The sequence below is a fragment of the Ylistrum balloti genome, unplaced genomic scaffold (genome assembly GCF_031769215.1).
Source record: "Ylistrum balloti isolate Yb309-2 unplaced genomic scaffold, AGI_CSIRO_Ybal_v1 Utg370204, whole genome shotgun sequence".
NCBI lineage: Eukaryota > Metazoa > Mollusca > Bivalvia > Pectinida > Pectinidae > Ylistrum > Ylistrum balloti.
This window is the reverse complement of record NW_026782177.1, coordinates 588,725-612,810: the sequence shown is the minus strand read 5'-3', so window position 1 is coordinate 612,810 and position 24,086 is coordinate 588,725. Positions and strand designations below refer to the sequence as shown.

The following is a 24,086-nucleotide window of genomic DNA, read 5'->3' as shown; positions in this document are numbered from 1 at the left end:
TATCATCACTAGAGTACAGGAGACAGAACGACCTGGGATTATCATTACTAGATTACAGGAGACAAAACGACCTGGGATTATCATCACTAGAGTACAGGAGACAGAAAGATCTGGGATTATCATCACTAGAGTACAGGAGACAGAAAGATCTGGGATTATCGATCACCCTTTTGTTATTAAAGAAGAGGAGTCTGGTAACCCATTAATACATTAATTGTAACGAGTTTGGATCGGAGACACGATAGTCACGCTTACAAACTTAGATGCCTATTTGTTTATTTGTATAATCATCTGCCCACCCCCAGCCCTCCACACACACACCACCGCCACTACAAGCCATCACAAACATACCTTCATACCCTAAAACAAATACAGAACAAATATACAGAAAAAAAATCAAAATGATGTCATGATTTTGATATTCAATGTGATGTTGATAACATTGAAATAATATTTTTATTTTTTGATCGTATTTTTTTTACTCTAGCATTTCAATTACAATATATAAAAAGATAATAAAAAACGTGGGAATAGGGGGTGGAGGGTGAAGGGGTGGGGGTTGGGGGTGGAGGGTGCAGGAATGGGGGTTGGGGTGGAGGGTGAAGGGGATGGGGGTGGTGGGTGAATGGGGTGGAGGGTGAAGTGGGTGGGGGTGGGGTGGGAGTAGACGGTGAAGGGGTGGAGGGTGAAGGGGATGGGGGTGGTGGGTGAATAGGGTGGAGGGTGAAGTGGGTGGAGGGTGAAAGGGGTGGGGTGGGGTGGGGGTGGGATGGAAGTAGACGGTGAAGGGGGCGGGGTTGGGGGTGGAGGGGGAAGGGTGAAGGGGTGGGGGTGGAGGGTGAAGGGGGTGGGGGTAGGGGTGGAGGGTGAAGGGGGGTAGAGGGTGAAGGGGGTAGAGGGTGAAGGAGGTGGGGGTGGTGTGGGGGTGGAGGATGAAGGGGGTAGTGGTTGTTTATGACGATGTATGCAGTTTTGAATACCGTAATTTGTTTTGTTTATTACAATATGATGACTTGATGTAAACTTTTGACAACTTTCCAGGTCGGTGATCCAGCCACACCACAAGAACAACACAGTGTCTAGTACCTGGGGCGAGGTTAGGTCGTGCGGTACACGCAAGTAAATGTAACGGCTCTCCCCTCAACGTCCAAAACAAACTACATTCTCCCATAGCCATCAGTACCTGACGGGAGCACGTGCAGTATATTTGTGACGTCACGAAATCGGGTTCTGTGCCTGAAATCTGATCCTAACGAAATGACTACCGCGCATACTTAGATGCGCAACCCTGTTCCTATCTTGTGTATTGGGTAAATGTAGATCAAATTGAAAACAGCTGAAAGCAAAGATTTTCCATCGCGCAGTGTGATAATTATCGGCAGCACGAGAGTCTACAGTGCTGAGCAGGGAAATCAACGTATTTCTGATTGTTCCGTAAAGTCGTTCGGAGGAGCACTGCGGTTAATATGTGGGATGTTCGGACATACCTTTGTGTACTCCCTGTAAGTGCCTAGCACATTGGTTTTGCAGATGTAGAACGCGCTTCGTCTATCTATCTGCCCGACAGAGGTCGTGTGTGTTTTCGCAACAACGTAGTTTCTGTTCGAGGGAGGGGAAGTGTAGTGTGGAGGATTTACCTATAAATTGTTCCTTATACTTACAAATATAACGACCTTGGAATACAAGGTGAGGACAAGTACGTCATCCGAAGGTCAGCAAAGAGACAGGTAGGGATATCGTATCACTGATGTTATGTCACAAACAAATCTGTCTTCAGTCTTAAGTATTTTATTTGTATTTTGATCTATCGTATGTCATGAAATTGTTGTTTCCTTTTTTTCATACAGAAATAAATATTCCAGGATAGGTTTGTAACTTCGAGATCGTCTTGAAGGCCACATTTGATCACGTGATAATGTTGACCAATGAAACAACAGCTAAAACATGGAGCATTGCACAATATCTCGATAGTGTAATCTGTATTTTCATCAGCAATCATTAGCTAATGAGGGCAAATTTAACAGGATTGAGGCAATAAAAACTGTCAACGATTTGACGACAATATCAAAATTATAGATAACGGTTTATGAGTTAGATATAAATATACATTCACATTGCGTTTATCTTTGTCACAAAGGTGCATTAGTTACGACAGTCGTGTCGTAACAGTCGTGTCTCTATGTCGGTCTGGTTTATAAATAGCAGTCGTGTCTCTGTATCGGTCTGGTTTATAAATAGCAGTCGTGTCTCTGTATCGGTCTGGTTTATACATCACAGTCATGTCTCTGTATCGGTCTGGTTTATACATCACAGTCGTGTCTCTGTGTCGGTCTGGTTTATAAATGACAGTCGTGTCTCTGTATCGGTCTGGTTTATAAATAGCAGTCGTGTCTCTGTATCGGTCTGGTTTATATATCACAGTCGTGTCTCTGTATCGGTCTGGTTTATCAATAGCAGTCGTGTCTCTGTATCGGTCTGGTTTATACATCACAGTCGTGTCTCTGTATCGGTCTGATTTATACATCACAGTCGTGTTTCTGTATCTGTGTGGTTTACACATCACTGTCGTGTCTCTGTTCGGTCTGGTTTATAAATAACAGTCCTGTCTCTGAATCGGTCTGGTTTATACATCACAATCGTGTGTCTGTATCGGTCTGGTTTATACATCACTGTCGTGTCTCTGTATCAATCTGGTTTATACATCACAATCGTGTCTCTGTATCGGTCTGGTTTATACATCACAGTCGTGTGTCTGTATCGGTCTGGTATATACATCACTGTCATGTCTCTGTATCGGTCTGGTTTATACATCACAGTCGTGTCTCTGTAACGGTGTGGTTTATAAATAGCAGTCCTGTCTCTGAATCGGTCTGGTTTATACATCACAGTCGTGTCTCTGTATCGGTCTGGTTTATCAATAGCAGTCGTGTCTCCGTGTCGGTCTGGTTTATACATCACAGTCGTGTCTCTGTATCGGTCTGGTTTTTACGTCACAGTCGTGTCTCTGTATCGGTCTGGTTTATACATCACAGCGTGTCTCTGTATCGGTCTGGTTTATACATCACAGTCGTGTCTCTGTATCGGTCTGGTTTATACATCACAATCGTGTCTCTGTATCGGTCTGGTTTATACATCACAGTCCTGTCTCTGTATCGGTCTGGTTTATACATCACAGTCATGTCTCTGTATCGGTCTGGTTTATACATCACAGTCGTGTCTCTGTGTCGGTCTGGTTTATAAATAACAGTCGTGTCTCTGTATCGGTCTGGTTTATAAATAGCAGTCGTGTCTCTGTATCGGTCTGGTTTATACATCACAGTCGTGTCTCTGTATCGGTCTGGTTTATCAATAGCAGTCGTGTCTCTGTATCGGTCTGCTTTATACATCACAGTCGTGTCTCTGTATCGGTCTGGTTTATACATCACAATCGTGTGTCTGTATCGGTCTGGTTTATACATCACAGTCCTGTCTCTGTATCGGTCTGGTTTATACATCACAGTTGTGTGTCTGTATCGGTCTGGTTTATACACCACTGTCGTGTCTCTGTATCGGTCTGGTATATACATCACAGTCGTGTCTCTGTATCGGTCTGGTTTATAAATGGCAGTCGTGTCTCTGTATCGGTCTGGTTTATACATCACAGTCGTGTCTCTGTATCGGTCTGGTTTATACATCACAGTCGTGCCTCTGTATCGATCTGGTTTATACATCACTGTCGTGTCTCTGTATCGGTCTAGTTTCGGTCTGGTTTATACATCTAGTCGTTTCTCTGTATTGGTCTGGTTTATAAATAGCTGTCGTGTGTCTGTATCGGTCTGGTATATACATCACAGTCATGTCTCTGTATCGGTCTGGTTTATAAATAGCTGTCGTGTGTCTGTATCGGTCTGGTATATACATCAATGCCATATCTCTGTATCGGTCTGGTTTATAAATAGCTGTCGTGTGTCTGTATCGGTCTGGTATATACATCACAGTCATGTCTCTGTATCGGTCTGGTTTATAAATAGCTGTCGTGTGTCTGTATCGGTCTGGTATATACATCACTGTCATGTCTCTGTATCGGTCTGGTTTATAAATAGCAGTCGTGTCTCTGTATCGGTCTGGTTTATACATCACAGTCGTGTCTCTGTATCGGTCTGGTTTATACATCACAGTCGTGTCTCTGTATACACCTGGTTTATACATCACAGTCCTGTTTCTGTATCGGTCTGTTTTATACATCACAGTCGTGCCTCTGTATCGGTCTGGTTTATTAATAGCAGTCGTGTTTCTGTATCTGTGTGGTTTATACATCACTGTCGTGTCTCTGTATCGGTCTGGTTTATACATCACTGTCGTGTCTCTGTATTGGTCTTGTTTATAAATAACAGTCCTGTCTCTGAATCGGTCTGGTTTATACATCACAGTCGTGTCTCTGTATCGATCTGGTTTATCAATAGCAGTCGTGTCTCTGTATCGGTCTGGTTTATACATCACAGTCGTGTCTCTGTATCGGTCTGGTTTATACATCACAGTCGTGTCTCTGTATCTGTGTGGTTTATACATCACTGTCGTGTCTCCGTATCGGTCTGGTTTATAAATAACAGACGTGTCTCCGTATCGGTCTGGTTTATTCATCACAGTCGTGTCTCTGTATCGGTCTGGTTTATACATCACAGTCGTGTCTCTGTATCGATCTGGTTTATACATCACAGTCGTGTCTCTGTATCGGTCTGGTTTATACATCACATTCGTGTCTCTGTATCGGTCTGGTTTATACATCACAGTCGTGTCTCTGTATCGGTCTGGTTTATACATCACAGTCATGTCTCTGTATCGGTCTGGTTTATACATCACAGTCATGTCTCTGTATCGATCTGGTTAATACATCACAGTCGTGTCTCTGTATCGGTCTGGTTTTATATATCTAGTCGTGTCTCTGTATTGGTCTGGTTTATAAATAGCTGTCGTGTGTCTGTATCGGTCTGGTATATACATCACCGTCATGTCTCTGTATCGGTCTGGTTTATAGATAGCTGTCGTGTGTCTGTATCGGTCTGGTTTCGGTCTGGTTTATACATCACAGTCGTGTCTGTATCGGTCTGGTTTCGGTGTGGTTTATACATCACAGTCGTGTCTCTGTATCGGTCTGGTTTCGGTCTGGCTTATACATCTAGTCGTTTCTCTGTATTGGTCTGGTTTATAAATAGCAGTCATTTGTCTGTATCGGTCTGGTATATACACCACAGTCATGTCTCTGTATCGGTCTGGTTTATAGATAGCAGTCGTGTGTCTGTATCGGTCTGGTATATACATCACAGTCATGTCTCTGTATCGGTCTGGTTCATAAATAGCAGTCGTGTCTCCGTATCGGTCTGGTATATACTTCACAGTCGTGTCTCCGTATCGGTCTGGTTTATACATCACAGTCGTGTCTCTGTATCGGTCTGGTTTATATATCTAGTCGTTCCTCTGTATTGGTCTGGTTTATATATAGCAGTCGTGTGTCTGTATCGGTCTGGTATATACATCACCGTCATGTCTCTGTATCGGTCTGGTTTATACATCACAGTCGTGTCTCCGTATCGGTCTGGTTTATACATCACAGTCGTGTCTCTGTATCGGTCTGGTTTATATATCTAGTCGTTTCTCTGTATTGGTCTGGTTTATATATAGCAGTCGTGTGTCTGTATCGGTCTGGTATATACATCACCGTCATGTCTCTGTATCGATCTGGTATATACATGACAGTCATGTCTCTGTATCGGTCTGGTTTATAAATAGCAGTCGTGTCTCCGTATCGGTCTGGTATATACATCACAGTCATGTCTCTGTATCGGTCTGGTTTATAAATAGCAGTCGTGTCTCCGTATCGGTCTGGTATATACATCACAGTCGTGTCTCCGTATCGGTCTGGTTTATACATCACAGTCGTGTCTCTGTATCGGTCTGGTTTTTACGTCACAGTCGTGTCTCTGTATCGGTCTGGTTTATACATCACAGTCGTGTCTGTATCGGTCTGGTTTATACATCACAGACGTGTCTCCGTATCGGTCTGGTTTATTCATCACAGTCGTGTCTCTGTATCGGTCTGGTTTATACATCACAGTCGTGTCTCTGTATCGGTCTGGTTTATACATCACAGTCGTGTCTCTGTATCGGTCTGGTTTATACATCACAATCATGTCTCTGTATCGGTCTGGTTTATACATCACAGTCCTGTCTCTGTATCGGTCTGGTTTATACATCACAGTTGTGTGTCTGTATCGGTCTGGTTTATACACCACTGTCGTGTCTCTGTATCGGTCTGGTTTATAAATAGCAGTCCTGTCTCTGTCCCGGTCTTGTCAATTTACAAAATAGTGTGACGAGATGATAAACAGATAATAGATGTTCTCCCAAGTTGGGTGTTTTATCACGAAGATGGACAAGCTCTCTTGGAGAGTCTTGTGAGGTTTCCTAGCTGCTGTTATACAGTGACCACGGTTAATCCACTGAATGCTTTATGACAGACTTGTGACGTAAGGGATGACTACCTGTTCTTTGGTCTTCTTCTTTTCTTTGGTGTTTTGTCAAGATTGTCACAGAAGAAACAAGACAGAAAGCAAGAACAGAAACAGATATAGCGTCATGAAATCATGACTGATTGATAACAAAATAGATGAAAGCAAAGAGACTAAGATGACGTCAGGAACACATGGAATCCCAAGAAGGGAAACCATTCTAGACCAGAGCGAAAACTTTCCAATCCTTGCAAAAATAAATCGGCTTTACATATCGTTTCAAAATCATATTATTGACTGGCTAAATTCCGAGATTGTCGACAAGGAAAGTGATTTTTCCGAATGCAGGTCAGGGATGCCATCTGGATACACCGTATCGGACCAGAAATAAACAGGGAGGATGGGTACACAGACTCTGGCACATCTAGGACCAAGTGTTAAACAAAGCGTAGCGGAATTGACTACCAACTTGTGTATTTTATTTCTCTAATCTGTTTACCATCTCGTCACATTGTGTTCTTCTTAACTGTACATAGGGTGTAGGATTATAGTAAAGCTAGTACGAAGGATATGGTGACATTTTAGTCATAGAAACGTCACACTCTAAACTTTTTAAGCCCCCAGATCGAAATGTCGAGTACATACTGTTTTTGTGCTGAATTTTTCATGTTAGCTTTTACGTTGCCAATAAATATTGCACAGTAAGAGGTAGTGCTATCATAATTGGCATGTGTATTCCTTGTGACAAGACTTTTCCGGTGGTACCAAGTGTTTTAACTATTTGACCTTGACCGTGACCTTTGACTTACATTTGTAATGAAATAAAAAAAAAATACAACAATGAAGGCATATGTGTTTCACAAAGCAATAAGCACATGCCTTACACTGTACAGTTTTAATGTTCCACTTCAGACTTTTGTTGTAATCGGGAGTGTTTCATAAACACATCTTATCTTCTATAGTCAACCCGAAAAAAAGGTCATGAAAGTGATTCTGTACATGTGTGCAAACATGTGTGACTTTGTTTGATAAAAGATAAATAAAATCCACGGCTGTCTATCTATCATATAGCGAGTAAATGATGGAACCACAATAATCTTTCCGGTTTTCACGAGACAATTTTTAATGCATAATGCATAAGTGTTACGTGTAAATTGTTCATAAAATATATATCAAAAGTTACAACATAGAATTGTAAAGAAGTTTTCGTTTTAACTCTTTGTATCTCCTGTGGACATTTATCTTCAATATCAAAGTATTTAAAAAAAAATCTCTTGTTAATGACTTGAAAAAACTGACTAGTATATGTTATTGTACATGTATTTATATAGACGATTAAGTATGTAAGTGTTCACGCTCATCGCACCTCACTGCTGTACCATGACTGTACCACAGCCCTTACTTCTACAGTTGTGCTATGACTGTACCACAGCCCTTACTTCTACAGTTGTACCATGACTGTACCACAGCCCTTACTTCTACAGTTGTAACATGACTGTACCACAGCCCTTATTTCTACAGTTGTACCATGACTGTACCACAGCCCTTACTTCTACAGTTGTAACATGACTGTACCACAGCCCTTACTTCTACAGTTGTACCATGACTGTACCACAGCCCTTATTTCTACAGTTGTACCATGACTGTACCACAGCCCTTACTTCTACAGTTGTAACATGACTGTACCACAGCCCTTATTTCTACAGTTGTACCATGACTGTACCACAGCCCTTACTTCTACAGTTGTAACATGACTGTACCACAGCCCTTATTTCTACAGTTGTACCATGACTGTACCACAGCCCTTACTTCTACAGTTGTACCATGACTGTACCACAGCCCTTACTTCTACAGTTGTACCATGACTGTGCCACAGCCCTTACTTCTACAGTTGTACCATGACTGTACCACAGCCCTTACTTCTACAGTTGTGCTATGACTGTGCCATAGCCCTTACTTCTACAGTTGTACCATGACTGTGCCACAGCCCTTACTTCTACAGTTGTAACAGGACTGTACCACAGCCCTTATTTCTACAGTTGTACCATGACTGTACCACAGCCCTTACTTCTACAGTTGTACCATGACTGTACCACAGCCCTTACTTCTACAGTTGTAACAGGACTGTACCACAGCCCTTACTTCTACAGTTGTACTATGACTGTACCACAGCTTTTACTTCTACAGTTGAAACATGACTGTACCATCGCCAAGCGAGTTAAAAAGATGGTGTTTGTTTTCACGAATGGGCCTGTCATGTTGATGAATTGTCGTCTGCAGGAGCGGGTTTCTTTTAAAGTCGGTTAATTATATAACACGAATGTCCCCTATAGCAGACTAATCATCAGAGGTGTATTCCGTACAGGTGTCGACACTAAGTGCGTTTTCCCGTCTGTTGATTATATAAAGTGCATTTGTACGTATCTTGTCTTTGCAAATGAGAATAAATTAGTAACATACTCGCCAGTCCGTTATCGTGATTGTGATGTCCAGACCTTTATACATCCTACAGAAATGTCACACATGTCTTCACAATGATATCGACTCTCGTTTGACGATAAGTCAAGGTTCACATCAGTTACTGTCGCCAAAAAAGGACGTCATTCGTTTGATTGATTAAATAAGGTCAATAATTCAATATCTAACATACTTATTTTCAAATTAAGATAAATTATTCAAAACAGATACACTGAAAATATTTTCATTAAGAGAGGCTGAAAGAATGGTCTTATCTAGTTATACTGCAGGTCTTTTCTAGTTATACTGAAGGTCTTATCTATTTATACTGAAGTAATGTTATTATCTAGTTATACTGAAGGTGATGTTATTATCTAGTTATACTGAAGTGATGTTATTATCTATACTTATACTGAAGTAATGTTATTATCTAGTTATACTGAAGTAATGTTATGATCTAGTTATACTGAAGTGATGTTATTATCTAGTTATACTGAAGTAATGTTATTATCTAGTGATACTGAAGTAAGGGGATGATGCATAATAAGTAATATTTCCCTCATCCTTGGGAGAATTCTTCTGAAAATAAGGAAAGTTTCTCCTTAATATAGCGGAAGATTCCCTCACTATTTATCAAGATTCCCTCACTATTGGAAAAATCCTTCAACTGTTAGAAAAGATTCCTTCACTATTTGGACAAATTCCCTTCACTACCAAGAAAAATTCTCCTCATTATTCGGGAAAATTCCCTTCACAACAGGAAATATTCCCCTCATCCTTTGGAGAATTCTAATGACCATAAGGAAAGCTTCCCCTTAATATAGCTGAAGATTCCCCTTACTATGTGGGACGATTTTTGTCACTATTAGTCAAGATTCCCTCACTATTGGAAAAATCCTTTAACTATGAGGGAAGATTCTTCTCACTGTGTGGAAAGACTTTCTCACTACTGAGAAAGATTCTCCTCGCTATCAAACAAGATTCACATCACTTGTTGGCAAAATTCTCCTTATTTGAAAAAATCCCCTCCCTGTTGGGAAAACCCCCCTCACTATTAGGAGAAATTACCTTCTCTGTTAGGAAAGATTCCCCTCGCTATTAGTAAAGATCCCCTCCCTGTTGGGAAAATCCCCCTCACTATTAGGAGAAATTGCCTTCTCTGTTAGGAAAGATTCCCCTCACTATTAAGAAATATTCCCCTCGCTATTAGTAAAGATTCCCTTCACAATAAGAAAGATTCCCTCGCTATTAGGCAAGATTCCTCCTATTAGTTCGAAATATTCCGCTCACTATCTGATACATACAGTTAAGAAACTCCCCTCGCTATTTGGAAAGATTCCAATCACTTTTAGGTTCACCTCACTATTCGGAAAAAATTCGGAAATATGGCTGTTCATTCCCTGGAAAGGCTCCGAATCATTTGCCGGCAGACTCTTAAAATATTCCCTGTCAAGAAAGATTTACACGTTACGCAAAGAGATTACCCGCCACCATTAAGAAAGTCTAGTCCTTCTCTCTTTGAATGTTTTCATGCCAACTTAAGGATAATTTCCTAACCCCCCCCCCCCCCCTACTAAAACCTAAAACAAATTAAGATAAAAATTAATAAAAACAAACAAAATTGTGAATATTTTGAGATGATTTTGTTAATGCAGCGGGATGGTTGAAGGAAAATGAAAGTAAAATTATGCAGTTGAGCATTAAATAGGCAGATAAGGAGTATTAATAGCTAAAGTAGTATACTGCCAGTTTACTATCCAATTCTGTTAATATTACAGCGTGCTGTGCATAAACCACATGTAATAGCGAGGTTAACGAAAGGGTCACGTCAAATCAATTACTGGAACAGCAGCAGACAGCCGTTCAGAACGCATGCTCTGTTTCCGACGCGTGCCGTGTGTATGTTCGCTTCACAAGAGTTTTCAAGGCCATCACGAAAAACGATATCACAAAACCAGTATGTTATCACAGTCGTATCACTTAGTACGATTATATAATTAAATAATCACAGCTGACAGATGTATGGTGTCTATATTTCGCATTAAATAAAGTTGTTTCAGCGCTGTTAACAGTATATCGCTTTTTTTATACACGTTCGCTTACTCCCAAGTTACGCGATACACCCGAGTTTTGTTATTTACGTGAATCGCAGAGCGAGACAACGATGTAAGTGATTGACTTGTTGTCGTTTCACACGTCCGCAGTACACAAATAACAAAGATGGTCACCTAATAAATCGAGTCACCCAAAAATCGATATACAGAAGCTCAATTCCATGGTTTCTCACAAAAATATTGGGCACGAGCTGCATACGAGGCGGTCCGTGCTCAGCGAAAGAAGAGTTACCAAAGTTATCTTCATGTTGTATAATTCACTTCCGGATCCGGTCCTGAAACGTAAACACAGATATGTTTTTCTGACGTTACCAAGTAACAGTAGCATGGAGTGCTATCCAATGCATTGCTTTAACCACTTATACGACTTAGCTGTCCTGATCGTCAAATCTGGGTGGAAAATGGGACTTTGGATTGGCCGAAATATACTATCCACACCTGTGGTTTAACATCACACTCGACAACAAACTCAGGCACAAATTCTCGTAAGGCAGGAGTAACGTGACTATTCGTGGATGGACGATGAACATACCACGAGAATACCCCTCGACGAAACGATTGCTGAGGTACATGGGAAAAAAGACAGGAAAATGGCATCACAGGGCGATTGGTTCAGTTTTCAAGTCAAAACGATAAAGCAGTTTGACTTAGCGTTAGCGAAGATATGCAGGTGTACCTGTCGCGGACATGAAGCGAAGTGCTCGGTTTGAGAAGACAAAACGTTTGAAGAGGATCGAAGAAAGAATGGTGGGGGATACGAAAGTCACATTACTTCAGTTGAGCCTGGTGGCACTACGTATCTTCACTACAACTACAATTTCATGAAGTAGAACTCACGCTGTGTGAGAAAACAAGGAGGAATCCATTCTGTTCGAGATTAATGTAGTGATGACATCACATGAATGCCAACATCCTAAGACTCTCCGTGAAAATGGTGTAAAATCAGCTGTAATTATAATAGATGCAACATAATTCGATCAGTGTTATCTGTATCAAACCAGAAACAAGGTTTTGAAACAAGTAAGGAAGTTTAATTTGACGTTATCAACAATCAAATCTGCAGCGATGTTGTGTTGGTGTCTTTCAGAATTTATACTTTATGGTTTGAAGGGTATCTGTTGTGTTGGTGTCTTGGAGAGTTTATACTGTATGGTTTGAAGGGTATCTGTTGCGTTGGTGTCTTGGAGAGTTTATACTGTATGGTTTGAAGTGTATCTGTTGCGTTGGTGTCTTGGAGAGTTTATACTGTATGGTTTGAAGGGTTTCTGTTGTGTTGGTGTCTTGGAGAGTTTATACTGTATGGTTTGAAGGGTATCTGTTGTGTTGGTGTCTTGGAGAGTTTATACTGTATGGTTTGAAGGGTATCTGTTGCATTGGTGTCTTGGAGAGTTTATACTGTATGGTTTGAAGGGTTTCTGTTGTGTTTGGTGTCTTGGAGAGTTTATACTCTATGGTTTGAGGGGTTTCTGTTGTGTTGGTGTCTTGGAGAGATTATACTGAATGGTTTGAAGGGTATCTGTTGTGTTTGGTGTCTTGGAGAGATTATACTGAATGGTTTGAAGGGTATCTGTTGTGTTTGGTGTCTTGGAGAGTTTATACTCTATGGTTTGAGGGGTTTCTGTTGTGTTGGTGTCTTGGAGAGTTTATACTGTATGGTTTGAAGGGTATCTGTTGTGTTGGTGTCTTGGAGAGATTATACTGAATGGTTTGAAGGGTATCTGTTGTGTTGGAGTCTTGGAGACTTTATACTGTATGGTTTGAAGGGTCTCTGTTGTGTTGGTGTCTTGGAGAGATTATACTGAATGGTTTGAAGGGTATTTGTTGTGTTTGGTGTCTTGGAGAGTTTATACTCTATGGTTTGAGGGGTTTCTGTTGTGTTGGTGTCTTGGAGAGTTTATACTGTATGGTTTGAAGGGTATCTGTTGTGTTTCTTTTCTTAGAGTGTTTATACTTTATGGTTTGAAGGGTATCTGTTGTGTTGGTGTCTTGGAGAGATTATACTCTATGGTTTGAAGGGTATCTGTTGTGTTGGTGTCTTTGAGAAATTATACTGTATGGTTTGAATGGTATCTGTTGTGTTAGTTGTCTTGGAGAGTTTATATTGTATGGTTTGAAGGGTATCTGTTGTGTTGGTTATATTGGTAAAGTATGTTTTCATCGCAGACTTGTATATAACATATTCCCTTTTCCCTTGAAAGGAGTTTTAATTTCTAATTTTAATAATCTATTTTTGTCATCGCTGATAACTTCTATCTCAAACTGCCAGAACGATGGGACCGACATATATTAACAAATCAAGCTAACCAACATGTGTATTCATTAATTAAGTCATATCACGTGACCGTATTTTGTTACAAGTATTGGTTTTGATTTATCACAAAGTGCTGAGTTATGAACAGTTAAACTGTCTCGTAAATCAAACAGAATAACATCAGTCTTGCCAGTATCATATATATACATGTATATTATTCTACACCATATATCTGTGTAATAACAAGGCTGTTTCGGGGCCTAAAAACGGTGATGTGTGTCGACAGCGGCCTACATAAATACTTATCTTTTACAATATCTTTAACGTATTACTGAGGATATTGTCCGTACAAGTTGATATCTCGTACGTATTGTCTACTACCTTAAAGCATCTTGTACAAAAAACACATTAATGAATAGCACCTTTTTGTTACAACTTAAGACTGAGATACAGTACAACAATGAATTAAACTGTAACACACAGCTTTTTCGTCCTTCTAGGATTCGTCAATGGTGCTTTTAAGGGTCTAGATTTTTAAGCAGCTGAGGAAAATCGAAGGAAATGTGGGTTTATATTATGATGGATGTTACCTCGTCGCTCTCACTTTATACTTTTGAGGTAACAATGTTAGAAAAAATATCAAAATTCAAAGTAAAGAGAATATAACTCTCCCATTTGTAAGTAAACGATAATTTTGCTTATCACAAAACGACACTTCAGCTCCTATTGGGCACTATTATGATATTCAAAATGCAAAGACCAGAAAACGAAGTGATATGAAAGGTTTTATTTTGACTGAGTTTAGACGGAGGAAAAAAACATGTTTGTATTTTTTGTGGGGGAACGTAACTGTGAACTTCCAGAGACCTTACGTCAGTGGAAGAAATCCTTATACGCTGCGACTTCGTTTGTCTCCCATCATAATTCAATATAAAATGAATTCCAGCATAAAAACTTGGATTTTTGTCTTTCCATATACTTTGGTATTTGCATTTATACTTTTAAGTTAAAAACGGGCGATTTTTATGACGTTTTCAAGAAATTTTGCTTGTGGACTACATTCTGTTGCGGCGTAGTTGATGGCGTAATTCGGTTAATAGCGTCGTCTGTTTCAACGCTTTCTGGTTGCTAAGGTACTTCTTTTAGATTATATTTGAAATATACAACAAAGCGTTTGGTCTTCGCCCGATATGTAAATAATTCAGTTAGTAGCGGTAATCAAAAGTACGGCGAACCACCTTTACTGTCAGACAAGAGGTGTAAGATCGCCCTCCTTTGTCAGGCTCCTTATTTAATATGCAAATAACGCCATAACATTTATTTCTAAGGCTTCCGGAAATCATTAATTGGCGTGTGTGAAGGACACTGCGGTCATCTGTCATTCCTAAACACCATGAATTTACTGGCGGTTTGTCTGTATGTCTCTTATCAACCATACTGATCGTCTTTTGAGGTACACATGTCTGTCTGTCCGTCCCTTATCAACCATACTGATCGTCTTTTGAGGTACACATGTCTGTCTGTCCGTCCCTTATCAACCATACTGATCGTCTTTTGGGTACATATGTCTGTCTGTCGTCCCTTATCAACTATACTGATTGTTTTGTAAAGAACACATGTTTGCACATCCATTATCAACCATACTGATCGACCTGTGAGGTACAGATATATCTGTCTGTTTGATCCTTATCAATAACACAAATCGTCCTGTGAGGTATACATATTATACTTATCTTTCTGTGAGGTACACATGTCTGTCTGTTCTTTCCTTATCAACAATTCTGATCATCTTGTGAGGGACTCATGTCTATTTGCATTTCCTTTATCAACAAGACTGGTCGTCTTGTGAGGTACTTTGGCCTGTCTGTCTGTCCGTCCCTTATCAACCATACTGCTCGTCTTGTGAGCCTTACATATTGTCTGTCTGTACTTCCTTTGCCTTACTGATCACGCTATGAGCCACACCTATTGTTCGTCTGCACGTCCGTTATAATCTATACTGATTGGCCTGTGAGCCACACCTATTGTTCGTCTGCACGTCCGATATAATCTATACTGATTGGCCTGTGAGCCACACCTATTGTTTGTACGTCCGTTATAATCTATACTGATTGGCCTGTGAGCCACATATATGGTTTGTCTGTACCTCATTTGCCTTACTGATCGGCCTGTGAGCCCAACTATTGTTTGTCTGTACGTCCGTTATAATCTATACTGATCGGCCTGTGAGCCACACCTATTGTTTGTCTGTACGTCCGTTATAATCTATACTGATCGGCCTGTGAGCCCAACTATTGTTTGTCTGTACGTCCGTTATAATCTATACTGATCGGCCTGTGAGCCACACCTATTGTTTGTCTGTACGTCCGTTATAATCTATACTTATCGGCCTGTGAGCCACACCTATTGTTTGTCTGTACGTCCGTTATAATCTATACTGATTGCAATGTGAGTCACACCCATTTTCTGTCTGTACGTCCTTTGCCTTACTGATCGCCCTGTGTGGTTTATATGTTTAACGGACGATGAACTCGTGCCAAAATGACTGGCGTATGTTTATCAGATAATTAGCCAGTCTTTAAACCATTTTGCGGTCTGGATTACGTTGTTTGATCTAGAACTTGTATTCTCTATGTATTGAACATATATAAACAGAAACAACTGATTTTTCTCTCTAGGTCGTTAAATGAAGAGGTTTCTCCTGCTACCTCCTTTACATACTGGTTCAACAGTATCCCATGGTTTAATCCTTCGTAACAAAAAGCAGTGTGCTGGGATTTCCACTGGTGGTGGTATAGTGAATCACTCACCTCTGTAATAGACGGTAACAAATGTCCTCTATGTTAGTCTGAACTAGTTAACAGAACTACAACAGAAGAATGGCTCCATTGTAAGTTTTGACTAGAGATAGGATAATCTCCGTCTTTCCTCCCCAGAATCTTGCTACGCACTCGCCAATAAGATTTTATCAAAACAACATATCACGTGGTTTTTTGTTGTTGTTTTGTTTATCTAAGTTTTACCGCCGTAGGATCGATTCATATGATCATAGCGGTCTGTTGTACGTTACCACTATACATACATGTAGTACCAATATTGATGTAAATCATCAGTAGAAGTGTTTTCATGGAAACGGTCACGAGGCGTGAAAGCTAAACTTTGTGGCGAAACTATTAAAACACGTGGAGAATTAAACGGAATCTATCTTTTCATTCCACGTACGAATTTAAAAAGGTTATATACATGCAAAGTAACCATCCGTAGATATCATAAACCAGCACCAAATCCGGAATGGAACACGTGGCATAGAATTGTTTTACGAATAAAATACCAAACCTTATGAAATATGGCAAATTGTTTAGTTTGGGTACAACTATGTTTTGAACAATCTCAAACCGTCTCATGTACGGTGTTTGAGAGTACAGTTCATGTATGGTACTGAGCCACTGAGCTGTTCCATTTCATATGTCGTTCAAATTTAGGGTATTCGTGGACAGCGCCTTTATCGGATGTCAGTCAGGTTTTGAGAGAGTTCCATTTTGAAAAGGCAGTGATTACCCTTATCGTCTGTATCTGGGTGTCATTCAATATATTTCGTAACTTCGTAAATCTTTCTCTAATATATCGGTGACTGCGTTCGTTGAAAATAAGGCAAGTCAGACCGTAATTTTTGGGGTCGAAATTTTGACCAAAATGACGCTGATTGGCGAATTCCATCCTCTTATGGTTAGTACAATGTCATGTTTGTTATCGGTGAAAGGAAGTGTCAGCAAATATTAGGAAACCCTGACTTTGGTTTACGTATTAAAATTAATTTGTTGAAGTTTCATTTCGAATTCAACATCTGATTATATATAAGACAAAGGTCTCGTTGTAAGGATGACGGGCACGTCCCAGTAAATCAGTCATGTACAAGCAAAATTACGTGGATTGATGTCCCTAGACCAAACCACAAGGGAACACAACAAACGCTTGTTGGACTAGATTCTAACGATCATTAGATAAATAAATCATGTTTTTATCCTTCGAAAATTCCAAAAACGCAGAAACATCACCAAATCAAAAATTCCTCCAGCCAATAGGAGAATAAGAAAAACAACGACAGGCAATGAATTTAATCTATTATGGGGTCTGTTGATTTATGCCGCTCCATATTAAATTACCGTTCCTTTTTGGTTGCCCCATCATCACTGCTATCGCTCCAGTTTGGGAACCATTCCATCTTCGATAGCGTTCCAGTTTTGATATTTCTCTGTTTCCATTTCTCTTTCATGTTTTTTTTCAGTGATAGAGAAACCCGTTGTAGGAATTTGGAGTAGATATTTAAGAAAAAATTCACCAACTCTTATAACTATAGATAAAGATACGACAATAATTACCTAGCAATATGTCTGCCGTTTACGAAATTTTAATTGATTTGGCCTCCTTTTGATTTATAATGGCATTCATAGATATATAATTGCCATATCATTTTTGTAAGATAAATACCATGTACCAGACTTTGTAGAGTTCACATGTAATACTGCAATGTTAGAAAGCAATTACTTGACTTATTGTTGTACTATGTACTTGATGACGTTTCACTAATTCACTGAAGTATCCCCACTTCCTACAGAAATAATTTATCGACTGCTTAGTTGTCCTAACACAAGTATTAGCTCACGTGTGTGTGCAGGTACGGAGCAGAGCACACGTGTTTAGAATTATCCGCTAGGAAACCATACAAAAGTACGTTGGATCTGTTCCAAATGTTTGAGTACGAGGCCAACATCCTCTGTAATAAAGCCCAGCAAGACGTTTGTATACAGGTTGTACCACACATCACAACAGTGCAATGCTGTTAATGCTGTAGATCAATTTTTGTTACAGAAACAATAAACTATCAACCGTTAAATTTCTGGGTCAAGAACTTGGAACTAAAAACCGTTCAACTTCTGGATCAAATACGCGGAACTAAAACAGTTTTTTTTCAAGTACAAGTAACTAAAGAATAAAAAAAGCTCGATATCTGGATCAAGTATACGGAACTATAGCTCGTTAAAATTCTGGATCACGTACACGGAACTATAACTCATTAAAGTTCTGGATCACGTACACGGAATTATTACTCAATTAACTTCTTAATCAGATGATATTATGAAAGCATATTTATACAAAAAACAACAATATGCCCCGGTTGCGACAAAATTCTGAAGTGAGACCTTAACATTTTACTATATAAGGCATATGCTAATTGCACGTACACTTTGTGAAAGGTCACGGCCAAGGTCACTTGGTCAAAACTTTTTGTATCATTGGAAGGGTCTTGTCACAAGGAACAAGCATGCCAAAATGAAATCCCTACCTCTTACGGTGCAATAGTTATGGAACAGGTTAAAGTTTACAACAGACAAACAAACAAATAGACAGCACAAAAAATACGCCCCCGATCTTTCGATCCGGGGGCACAAAGGAACATGTCTAGAACGGAAACTGTTTCGCCTGTACGCATCTGTTTTGTAAATCAATTTTCTTTGTGTTCTATTGGGATTAATTATTTATGAACGATGCAACGTTATAACAATGATCACTTGTTTACCAGTCAATAGGGCCAGACGTAAGGTATAAAAAGAGTACATTTAATCACCCAAAGTCTTCTCGTTAAGAGGGCAATTTAACAGATGGACACTTCAGGAAAAGGTTAATTACACAGAGAGATACTTCAGGGCAACGCTAATTAAAAAGAGGGACACTTCAGGGAAACGTTAATTACATAGAGGAACACTTCAGGGAAACCCAAATTACAAAGAGGAACACTTCAGGGAAAGGTTAATTACATAAAGGGACACTTCCGGAAAAGATTAATTACATAGAGGGACACTTCAGGGAAACGTTAATTACATAAAGGGACACTTCCGGAAAAGATTAATTACATAGAGGGACACTTCAGGGAAACGTTAATTACATAGAGGAACACTTCAGGGAAAGGTTAATTACAAAGAGGGATATTTCAGAGAAAGGTTAATAACTGAGGAATACTTCAGGGAGATGTAAATTACACATAGAGGAACACTTCAAGGAAAGGTTAATTACAAAGAGGGATATTTCAGGGAAAGGTTAATAACAGAGGATACTTCAAGGAAAGGTTAATTGCATAGAGGGACACCTCAGGGAAAGGTTATTACAAAGAGAGACACTTCAGGGAAACGCTAATTACATAGAGGGACACTTAAGGGAAACGTTAATTACATAGAGGAACACTTCAGGGAAACGCTAATTACATAGAGGAACACTTTAGGGAAACGCAAATTACACAGAAGGACACTTCAGGGAAACGTTAATCACATAGAGGAACACTTCAGGGAAACGCAAATTACAAAGAGAGACACTTCAGGCAAACGTTAATTACATAAAGGAACACTTCAGGGAAACGTTAATTACATAGAGGAACACTTCAGGGAAACGCAAATTACAAAGAGGGACACTTCAGGGAAACGTTAATTACATAGAGGAACACTTCAGGGAAACGTTAATTACATAGAGGGACACTTCAGGGAAACGCTAATTACAACAAGGGACACTTCAGGGAAACGCTAATTACATAGAGATACTTCAGGGAGAGATTATTTTCATTGAGGCAGACTGCAGGGAGAGTTACACAGAGGGAGTTTTTCATTGTGGTCAAGAAAGTTAAGACAGAGTGACACCACTGGACATAAACTATAATAAATGGTTCCGTTAAGGACCATTAAAGTTTGAAAAATAATTATTGTTTCTGTTCACGATGTGATTTTATGACCATTAGTCAAAATTAATTGAAACAACAAAGAAAGAAAAGGCGCCAAATCGTCATAAGATATTCCATTTTCCATTGCAGTATTAAACTCATTCAACGATGGTTATTTTTAAAAATCACTGTTTGCGTCCAAACCGCTGGTTTTGGATACTTCCCTTCCTGACGTTACACTATAGAATAATTATTGTTATTTTTCATAATGTGATTTTATTACCATGAATTGAAATTAATTGATACAACAATTTTTTTGTCTATTTCAGGTCGGCATGTCATCGCCACGGGTGCACGATCCACTCTTCCATTTCGAGACCCATTTCCCAGAACGACTTTCAAGACTCCATCTAAATCCTGAATTTGGCCCAGTATCACCACACAGAAAGAACAAACGTTCGCGAGCATCTCGCCAAGGCGTGAGATATAAAACCCAACCTGTCACTTTTGACGAAATAACTGAAGTTGACGAGGAAATTACACCCAACACAGAAGCTGAGAACACAATCGACCAACTACAGGCCTTCTCGCGCTCTATGGATGGACTGCTTCCAAAACTACCAGGGAAAAAGAAGAACAACAACAATAACGATGACACTACTTCCGGTAAAACATTTAGCCAATCAACAGTCGCGACACAAACCGCAGCAAATGAAAATCGTTTGCAAGGAAATGACATTACCGCTACAAATGATAAGGAAGATAAAGAAAATTGCCCTGAATCGAAGCTTGACCCGAGTGGGCTGACCGCACTGCCACCAACAGGCCTACCAACGGGTAAACACGATGGACGCCGGCAAAAAATGACGGCGAAAGCAAAAAGACGTCAGATGATGGAGGCTGGAAAAGATGGGACGAAAGAGTCGTGAACACAAATAGCGGTCCACTGTTGGATTAGATAAGAGAGTATTTTCGTGTTTACGTAATGCCATAATAAGGCCTTGAGGTACTCTATCTCAGTGAATAATATACTATGTCGTTATTTTTTTTTTTCGTTGGTATGTAATTTAAATGCTAACGCTGGCCTGGTTATGCCGGGCGTGTCAAATTGACAGTTTTGAAACATGTGTTATCGGAACATCTATGCTTATGTCTGGCGGATAATTTGCACTGTTTTATATTCGACACTTTGCATCCTTTACTGAAAATTGCCAGTATTGCTGTAAGTCAGTGGATTATTCTTTATAAAGGCTGATTTTACTGTTGTGTTAGTAGAAAATTAGTTATGTACATTTGTACCTTTTCAGTGTAGACAACCCATCACTTAAATGAGTTCATATATTTTGGTGCTAGATATTCCACAAACAGGTTCCGGTTTTTCAAAGGTTGGATAGAAATAACAAGAAGATTGCTGAATAAAGATATCTTAAATAAAGATAAAAAAAAACATTATTACCGTTTCACGGCTATGTGAAGAGACATGTCAGATTGATATACTGTGTGTGGTAGTTTTGTCTAACCAACCTTTGATCATCCTTAGCCAGGCCGCTTAGTTTGATTTGTTGTACGTTGTTTTCATCAGGTTTTGTATAAAGAAGTTTCTCCTGTATTTGGTATCAGGGATGTGCTATGGATTTCACTGACACTAAAGTAGACATTTACAAGTGAAGAATCGTCTTGTCAAGGTTTTTTTAAGACAAGAGTACAGATGTTATGCCAGCAGTTACCTAGAATGGACCTCTATCCTGATATATTTTCATGGTTACAGTTGACAAATTAAATCATTTAAGAATATTCCTCCAGAAAACACAGATATCCTTATATCTATTTGGCATGCACAGGGTTAGATTAGGGTTTTTTTTTTCAAACCATTGACCTCTATTTAATGTCACATAAGTAAAATATGTTAAACATCTTTAAGAATTGTCCTGGTTAATCCCGGAAGACCCAGGGAAATGGTCCCGGCAAGAGTTATAATTCCTTTACAAAATTCACATTTTAAAAGAAAATGGTCGTAATTTGTTTTTTTTACATCATGAAGACTGGTATTGTATATTCTTTTTAATGTACATGGGTACTTTGAACAAGGAATCTGAAACACGTGCTGATTATTGTGGCTTTAAAAAAAATCCATGTAAGCAATGACGGTCTTTTCGGAGCCTCTTTTGTCTGTATCAATCTACAAAATGCATCTTTCTGCATTCTCCGTCTGTTGATGTGATTATATATATCCATAGTGTATAGGACTAAACTGAAATTTCTCATTTATCTTTTGTCCGGCGTCGTCCGCCATCAAACATTTTCGACTTGATCGAATCTAAGGACTGCACGGCCCAGGATGAAGTAAGATTACAGATTATACTGTCCCTAACACGTAGGAACTTGTGAGACAGGGCCAAAAAGTGTCAAAGTCACTGAAATGAAAAGTAAAGACAAAGATATGGTAGAATTAAATACACTTCATGGATGGAAGAACTGTAATGTGATTTTTGTGGATTTATATGACTTCAGACTACCGCATTTCGCCCGTCGGGAGGGGGATTTTGAGGAAGTTCTGTTTTGATTTTCATTGTAAAATACTTGAATTAGAATGTTCTAGATACCTATAAATGGCAGTAGTACAGGTTTTTGACGATTCCAGCTGAAAATAATATAATTATAACCCTTCTCTCATCTAATTTTCTTGCTATCAACACTGTTTTCATTTGATGACATGCATAATTTGGTTCAAAATTATCTTATTTTGTTAACATTATGATTCTGTAATGGAACTCTGAGCTATATCACAAGTAGAGCTAAGAAAACGAGGCGTTTGTGTGGAATTGAATTAGAAATGACCTGGTTGTACAGTCTTGTATATATCATCTCTTGTTTACTCGTTTGGACATCTTATTAGTTTTAATCGGTTTCTATTCTAATCAAATGTTATCAGTTACAGTTTAAGGAATCAGTTTTATGTTAAAGTTTTATGTTTTCACTGCATTCTCTGCATAATATTCATTGCATTGAGTATTTTCGTTTCGTCTTTGGCTTGAAAAATGTCGATGGAACTTGTAACTTAAGAAGTAAATAAAAGGGTAATTCAAAATGTGTTCCTAGTTTTCTTCTCCATAATAATCAATCTCTGCACACGATTCGGTAAGGTCATCAATTAAGATAATTACTGACGTCATCAATAAAGATAGTTACTGACGTCATGAATATAGTTGCTGACGTCATAGATGAAGATAGTTACTGACATCATAAATAAAGATAATTTTTGACATCATAATAATAAAGATAATTTCTGACGTCGTTAATATAGCTATTGACGTCATAAGTATATTGTATGTATGCAAAGTTTCTGACATCATATATAATGTCATTTACAGGTATGTTACACGTGATAGTTGCTGACGTCATACAGAAGGCAGTGGCATGACGTGTCATTCTTAAAGAGAGTCACCGACACGTCATACATATGGATATTTATTGACACATCATATAGCCATTTATAAGAAGTCATACATAAGGATAGTTACAGTTGAAAGCACGTAACACAAAGGGATATACATCAAACAGAAATGGAGTCACTACCGCTGCATCCATGAAGTCAAACACAAGAAGTTAAAGAAGCCACATATATGAAGATAGTTATTGACAAGTCAAACACCAGGAGGTAAAAACGCTACATACATGAAGATAGTTACTGACACGTCAAACACAAGGAGTTAAAAACGCTACATACATGAAGATAGTTACTGACACGTCAAACACAAGGAGTTAAAAACGTTACATACATGAAGATAGTTACTGACACGTCAAACACAAGGAGGTAAAAACGCTACATACATGAAGTTAGTTACTGACACGTCAAACACAAGGAGTTAAAAACGCTACATACATGAAGATAGTTACTGACACGTCAAACACAAGGAGTTAAAAACGCTACATACATGAAGATAGTTACTGACACGTCAAACACAAGGAGTTAAAAACGCTACATACATGAAGATAGTTACTGACACGTCAAACACAAGGAGTTAAAAACGCTACATACATGAAGATAGTTACTGACAAGTCAAACACAAGGA

General features: G+C 39.1%; 1 protein-coding gene across 1 annotated transcript; it reads left to right on the top strand.

Moving 5' to 3' along the window:
- Positions 1-1,333: 1,333 nt before the first annotated feature.
- On the top strand, positions 1,334-23,101 carry LOC132551538 (uncharacterized). Its single transcript, XM_060215690.1, has 2 exons — positions 1,334-1,727; positions 20,343-23,101. Exon 2 carries the CDS (start codon positions 20,349-20,351, stop codon positions 20,940-20,942), a length of 594 nt encoding a protein of 197 aa, XP_060071673.1. The 5' UTR covers positions 1,334-1,727; positions 20,343-20,348; the 3' UTR covers positions 20,943-23,101.
- The last annotated feature ends 985 nt before the right edge of the window (positions 23,102-24,086 follow it).

Excerpts from the sequence above, each read along its gene's own strand:
- LOC132551538 (XM_060215690.1), top strand. The coding sequence starts at position 20,349 with ATGTCATCGCCACGGGTGCACGATCCACTCTTCCATTTCGAGACCCAT.